The following is a 9948-nucleotide window of genomic DNA, read 5'->3' on the forward strand; positions in this document are numbered from 1 at the left end:
TTGTGACCACCCAAACAGGTAGAAAGCTGAAATGCTTGCGTACAGACAATGGGGGGGAGTTCACAAGTGCTGAATTTACGAGATTTTGTGAAAATTTAGGCATTAAGAGGGAGCTTACTGTTCCATACAGCCCCTCTTCTAATGGTGTGGCTGAAAGATACAATAGGACACTTTGTGAGAGGGTGAGATGCATGCTGTCCACAGCTAATCTCCCACATGGTTTTTGGGGAGAGGCTTTGAAAACTGCAGTACACATATGCAATCGATCCCCTCACATGTCTATCAAAGGTGACATCCCTGAAGAGGTTTGGTCTGGCAAACCTGCTTCATATGATCACTTACGCGTCTTTGGCTGTGAAGCTTTTGTACATATTAGACCTGAGTTGAGAAGTAAACTCGATGCCAAGTCCATTAAAGGCCTCTTCATGGGATATGGTGAAGAAGGCGAAATGGGTTACAGGATTTGGTTACCTTCACTCAGAAAGGTTGTACGCAGCCGGGATGTTGTGTTTAATGAGGCAAAGCTGCTTAAACACAATTGTGCCTCTCATGGTGACCATAAAAAGGTCAAATTTCAGCATGTACAGCCACCTATTAGGCCTCTTTTAGACCCTCAGGATGCACCACATATGACTGAAAATGTTGATGAGCCAGTGGTGTTTGAGCCAGATGATGTTGGACAGCAAAATGAACAGCAGCCTATCAATGCTGAAAATGGTGCTGAAATTGATGGACAGCAGCCCATACTTGATGATGGTGTTATCCCACCTGATGTAAACCCATTTCCGGATAATGTGGATCATTGGGTGAGGCGTTCTACTCGTCCAAGACGGAATGTGAGTAGATACGATCCCTCTTTGCATTACATTATGTTGACAGATGAGGGGGAGCCTCTTACTTACAAGGAGGCAAAGACATGTGAGCACAGCAGCAAGTGGGAGCTTGCTATGCAGGAAGAGGTTAAAAGCTTTGCATGCTAATGATACTTGGGACTTGGTTGAATTGCCCAAAGGTAGGAAGGCCATTCCTAACAAATGGGTGTATAAAATCAAGACAGTTGATGCAAAACCCAAGTATAAAGCAAGGCTGGTTGCAAAGGGATATGCGCAAACAAAAGGCATAGACTTTTAGGAAGTGTTCTCTCCTGTTGTGAAGATGACCACTTTGCGTGTCTTGTTTGCCATAGTGGCTGTCCTTGATTTGGAATTAGACCAAATGGATGTACATACAGCTTTTTTGCATGGTGATGTTGAGGAAGAGCTTTATATGAAACAGCCTGAGGGTTTTGTGATTCCCGGAAAGGAACACATGGTATGTAAGCTCAATAGAAGCTTATACGGGCTGAAGCAAGCTTCTAGACAGTGGTACAAAAAGTTTGATGCGTTTATGCTCAAACATGGTTACAAAAGAAGCCATGCAGATCACTGTTTGTATACAAAACTTGATGAGGATGGCAGCCCTATCATTCTTGTGCTCTATGTCGATGATATGCTGATTGCTGGTAAGAAAAGAGGCACTGTTGATGCTCTTAAGCAACAGCTGAAATCTGCGTTTTCTATGAAAGACCTTGGGGCAGCAGAGGATGTTCTTGGAGTGAGAATTAGAAGGCAAAGAGACCAGCGCATATTGTATTTGTCGCAAGAAAAATACATTGAAAAGGTGCTGGACAGGTTTAACATGGCTGATGCAAAGCCACTTAGTGTGCCATTACAGCCACATGTGAAATTCTCCAAGGAAGATTGTCCCAAGTCTGACACGGCAACCAATGAGATGCAAAGTGTTCCTTATGCATCAGCTTGTGGTTCACTTATGTATGCTATGGTTGCTACTAGGCCTGACATAGCCCATGCAGTGGGAGTTGTGAGCCGTTTTATGGCTAATCCAGGCAAATTGCATTGGGATGCAATAAAGTCCATTATGAGGTACTTGAAAGGGACTAAAAACAAATGTCTCTGTTATGGTAAGGGTCCTTTGGAGTTGAAGGGATTTTGTGACTCTGACATGGCAGGTGATGTGGATACACGCAAATCCACAAGTGGTTATGTGTTTACTCTTGCAGGAGGTGCCGTCTCATGGTGCTCTAGACTACAAAAAATAGTTGCACTGTCTACTACAGAGGCTGAATATATTTCAGCCACTGAGGCTTCCAAGGAAGCCATATGGTTGGCACGTTTATGCAGGGAGTTTGGTTTGCCTGACAAGGCACCTATGCTTGGTTGTGATAGCCAGAGTGCCATATGTCTGGCAAAGAATGCCATTTTTCATGCGCGCACAAAGCATATTGATGTGCGTTATCACTTCATTCGAGAGGTGCTTGAGGATGGACTTCTCACTATGGTTAAAGTCCATACGTCACAAAACCCTGCAGATGCTCTCACTAAGTGCTTACCCAAAGCACAACATCAGCTATGCATACAGATGGTGGGAGTTACATAGCTGAAAGGCGCCATTTATGCCTTTAAGTGGGAGGTTGTTGGGTTAAAGGCTAAATGCCTCCCTTGTATTTGTATATAGCCTTTTATAAGGCTCAATGTATACTTTTAAAGTCTTGGCCAAGTTCACATTGAACTTGGCCTAGGACTATTTTTAAAGGCCCAAAGGCCACAACAATAAAAAAAGGGTAAGTGGGCTTCTAAAGCACTACCCCAACTCCAAGAATCGTACGTTTTCTCTCTCTCTCTCTGATTTTCGAATCTCCACGCTCACCCTCATAGAGGCTCACGCTCCATTTCTCTTGCTCAAGGCTTCAAGCCATTGCATCCGGCCTTCATCTCGTGCACTCTTTCATCCCTACAAATTATGGGATCCCATGGATAAGGACAAACAAGGATCAGGTCACACATACACACATCTCAACAAAAAACAACACATATCTTGGACTTTAAAAAGCCTAATCATCATAACAAAAGTTTGCTTCTATTGTGGGAAGCTCTATCTCTTCAATAATATTTGCATCTACTTTTTTGTGAAAGCAGTTCTTTTCACTGTGGTTGTTTTTTTCACAATGTCTACACGGCTTCTTTAAATAACAGTCCTGCTCAATATGATTGTATGATTGTTCCTACCACAAATGAAACACTTTACACCTTTGAAGCTCTTCTTTGTGAAGAAGGAGCTGTCCCCCCTACTTCTCTATTTTTTAGCTTTCTTTCTTCTTCCTTGAAGGAGGCTATGACCCCTTCCAAGGTGAGATTGGGATATGCCCCACAGTGTGGCAAAAGAAACATCGGTTCTCCCCCTTGTACCACGTTTGCTCATCTGGTTGGAGATATCCACCAGTATTGCCCTCCTAATCCTTTTCCTCAAGTGTCTTCTTAGACTTGAATTCCCTCTCCTAAGGTGCTCTAGAAATCTTTCTTTGTATCCTTGCTATTCTAAGCTCCTTTTCCCAACTGGGATGATGACTGTTGAGTGGTGGATGACTATTGCTAGGGTTTGGAGCTAGCTTGGATTTGCTTGGGCTTACATCTATTCAGCATCATTTCTTGATTCTAAGCGAGAGTAAGAGCCATGTTGTAACTATTTGGCCCTCCTAGCTCTATTTCATATGATGAAACCCATGCCCAAACACCAAACAGGTGGAAGAAGACATGGGGACAGGGTCCATAAGGTTTGATGCACCATTCTTGGTCAAAAAGCAAGAAAAAGCAAGAAGTCAAACAAGGTTGACCGCGAGCCAAGGGCACCATTGGAAAAAGAAGACTAAGCCGGACCAAAAAGCTAAAACGCGCTTTCTCAAAATGCAGCTCTAAGGCCAAAAAGCAAGGCCTTAAAGCCAAAAAAGCAAAGCATCAAAAGTTAAGTAATATTTTATTAATAAAAGTAAAAAGAGAAAAAGCAACGGCAAAAAGAGAAAAGCAAAGCATAAAAGGCAAAGCAAAAGCATGAAGGCTTTTTGGCAAAACGCAGGGTCGCTTACAAGTATAAAAAGGATTGGACTTCTCTTGTAGTACCATGAACAAGATCATTTGAAAGAGATCATGGAGTGTGTGTGGGCATCATTATGATCATGGCGAGCTTCTTCTTCACCATCAACACCTTCTCCAACTTGCTTTTCAAATATACAGTCAACCCTAGACATGTATGGGCATATGCATACCGACATGTACAAACAAAAATTTTAAAAACCCTAAAATTGCTCCAAAAATCCTAAAAACTGCTTTTTGGATGTTTTTATCACCCAAAAACCATTAAAACACGTTTTATATCAGTTTTCTTGCCAGAAAGAGCTTTTCCATGGTTTTCTTCATCGACATGGTTGTAGGAGTTGTGGAGATTACTCATGGGAACTTGGACTACTTGAACTTGGATTTGAACTTGGTATGAACTTGGACATGGAGAACTTGGACATAGAGCTTGGGCATGGAACTTGGACATAAACATGGAGCCTAGACATATAGCTTGGATATGGATCTAGACTTGGACTTGATCTGGACTTGGTTTTGGATTTGATTTGGACTTGGATTCATTGGATTGGATTTGGACTTGGTGAGAGATACTTGTGGGTCATCTCCGTGGTGTGCTCGGCATCAGAGATCTTGTGCCTTGACATCGACTTGGATATCCTACATCGGCATATCTATTTGTTTTGTATTTATTGATTGTATTGATCCTGGCCAGCGTGCCCGTGGATTTTTCTTAAATAAATTCCTGAAAGGGGGCAGGGCCTGTTTCTCACTCAATGTGGTGTACTGTGCAAGATCCCTATTCCCTTCTCTCTCCCCCCTCTTATTTTCTTTATCTCTTGGACACGTGGTTGAGTCTGTCACGGCACCCCCCATTGGGCTTACACATGTCATATGACTGTGGCTCAAAATTACGCACGGTGAACCTGATGTTCGTATCCAACCCTCTAATGAACTGTTTTAATTTATCCTCCTCGGATACCCCCAACTACTCCTACTGCCTTGACGTGATGACTCTATTAGAGTATGTCAAAACTGAAGACCCATTTTGGGAGAGTCTATAGAACTCATCCTCAAGATTGGTCATGTATTGGGAAGGAAGAAATCGTTTTTTTTAGGTCGGACACGAAGGTGTCCCATACATACTAAGGAGCCCCTATGGTCGGGTGTAGACTGGGCCAACGTTGCCATCAGATAACTTCTTCGCTAGAGAGGTGAGGTGCTACCAAGTGAACTCAATCTTGAGAATCTGAAAGCTTAGCCAAAGAAAAATATGCCACAAATTGATGAATAAATTGCATAACTACAACATGATTACACTTACCATTATACTTTGCTGCTGGTAGGAAGTCAGACAAGGTGGTGTTAGCTAATTGCTACATCGAAGGGGAAGCCATCTCATGGTGAACTCACTAGGCCCAAGTCAATTCCAACTACAAATGGACCTCAAGAAGCAATTTCTACCGCCTCATTATCTTGAGCGACTAGAGAATGAGTTTCGAGGTTTGTGCCAGAATGCGCTACCTGTTCTTCAATTTGCAAACAAAGTCACTCACCTAGCTTTACAGTTGCAGAAGTCGGATGCAGACAAAAGAGGACAGATCCTCTACGGTTTGGACATGCAGATCCAGTGGAATTTGCGCATGTTCAAACCAGAAACTTATGATCAAGCACTTTCCCTTGCGCAAAGTGCCGAGATGAAGTTTAACAACGGAAAACTGAAGACCACCTCGCCCGGAGGAGCCAAGGCAGCCACTACCTCTGGTAAGAGTCAGAACCAAACCCAATCAAGGTCTACACCGAGAGCCTCTGGCTCCAAGAACTCGAACAACGGACCTCGCCTTACTCCAGACCAAAAGGCTCTGGCCAACAAGACAGGTGGTAAGATCACTCCCGAGGAACAAGAACAGTAGGAGGGGTGGTGTTTCTTTTGTCATACAAAATGACACGCTTCTAGGGCTTGCCCTAAAAAGACCCCTACTCAGACCACCACCCCGGCCTCGACAACTTCCGTGGGTGAGCCAGCCTCCCACACTAACCCCCCCAAGTTGTTGCTCATCCTCCAGCTCCCACACCTTCGGTTGGCGCCATTGTCAATTGGGAGCTCGAAGATCGGCAGATGACCAGGAGTATGAGCGAAATGAATTGCTCAAGATCTTTGGCTACATAAGGGGCCAAAGAGTCGTTTTCTTGTTTGACAACAGTGGCAATACAAAGGACGTGGTCACGGAACAGACCGCTCAACGAACCCGGTTTTCGTTGACCTCAATAGACAAGAAAGTGGAGGTATTTAGCACGGGCATGACAACGAGTATCAAGTTTAAAGCTTGCCGAGCTAAATTAGTCATACAAGACACAGAATTTGTGCAGATTTCATGGTTGTCCCTCTTGTAGGAGCAAACATAATCTATTACATCCACTGAGGTTGACACAACAAAGCCTTCTTTAAACCTTTATTTTGGTGAGAACTTTAGCATCAATACATTGAGTAGAGAGAGATAATAAAATGTAGAGATATAGTATTGGGTTCCAAATACCCATTGCAGGGCAGGCCCCTACAAGCAGGAGTATGTCTTGTTGTTGGCCGACTGTTGATCTGTGTTGCCTATGCTGGCTGACTACTACTCTATGTTGCTTATGCTCGCCACAAAGGCTGCTGACTTGGAATAGGGGCTGCCCCAAGGGCTGGCCCATAAACCCATGCAATGCCTATTCCATGGGCTGGCCCATGCACCTAAGCTTACATGCTGTTGTATGCTTTATGTATGCACCTAATGAACTCACTTAACATGCCCTAATCCTCAGATGACCTAAATGCTTGCATGTTGTTGTATGCTTTATGCATGCACCTAATGAACTGATTTAACATGCCCTAAACCTCAAATGACCTAAATGCTTGTTCTTCAAGTGGGTTAAGGGACTGACCCTAACATCTAAGGTTGGAAGACTGACCTACGTAGCTCATGTCGTCCCAGACTGACTGGGGCTCACAATGGGGTCACAGTGGACGACAAATATTCCTGAAAAAAGTACTAAACTTTTGTATAAGTATAGCATTGTTGATGAGCCAATGTGTCACATTGCACCCAGTGCATGGTGCATGTGACAAAGTTTGATTGTTTTTACATCTTTGCAAGGAAAGCTCCACTAATTAGAAGAAGAGCCTCTTGGTAACTAGGGCAAGTTACGGTGGAAGGGAGGGATTTTAGGCCAAAAGACGCAAAAAAAAGCGGCAAAAACCATTGTGCACGGAAAAACACCCCATAGTCTTTAACAAAAACAATGATGCATCCTTAGAACCCCTACAAACAAAGAAAGGAAGACAGGTTCACTTACAAGATATCGAAGACATGGCCTTCAGCTGTACAAACAGGATCTTCGAAAGGTGTGAAAGTGAGCCTGCATAGCCAAAACAAAGCTCAGATTACATTTTAGATAAATCATTATGAATTGCAAATACATGTCAGAATGGCTGAAACCCTAAGCAAATACAAAGGAATACACGTGTTGCTACACTACATATCAGTGTGTGTCATTGAAAGGGAAAACTATACCTTGTTGATGACGTTTAAATTCTAATGTAGTGCTTTTATGGCAACTGACAAGTAATGGATGATGTTTAAATCTTGATTAAGTTACTCAAAGCTGTAACCACATCCTGCTAATAACCTAAGGCTGGCTTCATAAGGGTCGACGCCCTACTCCAGCTTTTGGTGTAATTGGACGGGTGGCCAAGTACAGCCGTAATGACCCTACCTTCACACAAGCCAGTCACCCAGCATTTGTAACGTGGGAACCGGAGTAACTAGCAGGAAGTGAAGGCCTCTCATTAACTGGCGGCAGCAGACTGCAAGGCATCCAGCTGGACAAGAAAAACATATTGTAACCTTGATCTATCCACATTGAATCCGCCATCAGAACCCCCCTGCCCTGTGTGAAGGAGAGAACACCCGCCCTTGCAAAATGATTGGCTGCAAGCTTCTTGTCCGTCCAGCCCTTGTGAAGCCAGTCTAATTCAATGTTTGCATACCCATAACTTGTTGTTGATGGTGATATTCTCAAGTCTCAAACCCTTATCCTGATAGGTTCAGTTTCGACAAATTATCTGGATGGCATGTTAAAACCCCAACGAAATATCTTCAAGTTTTAATAATACCCTTAACCTTGGTTCTGGTGTTCAGACACTAATTCTGTGAACAATGTTCAAACCCTAATTCGCATGGGGGGGGGTTGTAACTGTTCACTTACGCGCAGCAGTAGAATGGAAGGCGCTTGAAGGGCGTTCGGAGGTCCTTGCTCTTGGCCCCACCCCACTCGGTGGCCCACTCCGTACTGGTGATGAACATGCGATCCTTGCTATGCTGCTTCTTCCCCATCGCCTCCTCGCAGACCCCAGCAAACAAGAGCTTGAAAGGCTGCTGATGATCAGCCTTAAAAGATTCTCTAGCTGCAGAGTCCCGACTGCTGAAATTTGAAGGTCACTGCTCCGCCGTCTGGTGTCTCGCTACATAAAGAGCCTATGCCATTCCTGATGCCATAGAATTTAATTAAAACCAGAATAGTGGTAATGGCCCATGGGCATGGCTTTGTATATAGTCTTGTTGTTATATATTGTTAATTCATGCATGATTAATTAATGGTATCACACAATTTTTTGTGACGTGGCATTTAGTTAATACAGACCTTAGGCTTGAGTTCCCCCACGGCCTTTTATAGAGAATTGTGAGACCTTAAATAGAAATGGTATGGTGAATGCATGGAAATAGAAAGCATATGGGTGAATGCATGCAAATAGAAACGACATGGAGGGGTGAATACATGCAAATAGAAAGCATATGGGGGATCATGATTTCATTTCCACCACCGCCCACCAAGCTCCCTCTTCCCTCTCTTTAACTATTGCCACCACCGCCCAGCCCAGCCCAACCCAACCCAGCCCATCCTCCCTCTCTCTCCTCTCCACCCTCTTCCCTCTCTCTCTCTCTCTCCTTGTCCCACCACCGCCCAACCCACGGCGTTTTATAGAGAATTGTGAGACCTTAAATAGAAATGGTATGGTGAATGCATGGAAAAAGAAAGCATATGGGTGAATGCATGCAAATAGAAACGACATGGAGGGGTGAATACATGCAAATAGAAAGCATATGGGGGATGCCTTGAAATAGAAAGCATATGGGTGAATGCATGCAAATAGAAATGACATGGAGGGGTGAATACATGCAAATAGAAAGCATATGGGGGATCATGATTTCATTGCCACCACCGCCCACCAAGCTCCCTCTTCCCTCTCTTTAACTATTGCCACCACCGCCCAGCCCAACCCAGCCCATCCTCCCTCTCTCTCCTCTCCACCCTCTTCCCTCTCTCTCTCTCCTTGTCCCACCACCGCCCAGCCCATACTACCCTCTCTGTCCTTCTCCCCCCCTCTCTCTTCCCTCCCTTTCACTCTCCCACCCTCTCTCTCTCTCTCCTTCTCTCACACTCCCTCTCTCTCCTCTCCCTCTCTCCCTTTCTCTCTCCCACCCTCCCTCTCTCTCCTGCATGGCTTTTCCCTAAATTTAGAAAAGTAGATGCATGTCTATCCACTTTTTTTTTTTAAGTAGATGAATGGAATGAACATATTCAAGGCATTGACATATAACCATATTAATTGTCCTGCTAAAACATAATAAAAAAACGAAAAGTAAATAGTCCTTGGATATCAGACATTTTATTATTGCAACATGAAGGATCTTTTCAAAACTATAGTACAATGTCATGAACAATAATAGGTCCTTCTCACATTGTTCTCCTACAGTTGAACATTCTCATTAGGTCCTCCTTTTTTAGACTGGGTTGATGCATAACTATATTATGGTTCGCATCTAACCCGAAGATACGCAAATATATACAAAGTAATATGGTGCTTGCATAACTATATTATGGTTCACATCTAACCCGAAGATACGCAAATATACAAAGTAATATGGTGCTTGCATACATAATATGGTCGTCCAGCACCTACCCTGATTTGAAAATTAGGACATGTGCATGATGGATTCTT

General features: G+C 43.7%; 1 protein-coding gene across 1 annotated transcript in view; it reads right to left on the reverse strand.

Annotated features, from left to right (window-relative positions):
- The window catches only part of PUB49 (plant U-box 49), a 41299-nt gene extending 32828 nt beyond the window's left edge, over positions 1–8471 (reverse strand). The window contains exons 1-2 of the mRNA XM_086798278.1: positions 8154–8471; positions 7242–7304 (exon numbers count right to left, since the gene is read on the reverse strand). Of these exons, the coding sequence (XP_086654404.1) occupies positions 7242–7304; positions 8154–8281 (191 nt within the window). The 5' untranslated portion in view covers positions 8282–8471. The remainder of the gene's footprint in view (positions 1–7241; positions 7305–8153) is intronic.
- Between the last annotated feature and the right edge of the window lie 1477 nt (positions 8472–9948).

Source organism: Cibotium barometz, chromosome 5, assembly GCF_041138505.1.
Source record: "Cibotium barometz isolate CiBa-2024 chromosome 5, ASM4113850v1, whole genome shotgun sequence".
NCBI classification, from domain to species: Eukaryota; Viridiplantae; Streptophyta; class Polypodiopsida; order Cyatheales; family Cibotiaceae; genus Cibotium; species Cibotium barometz.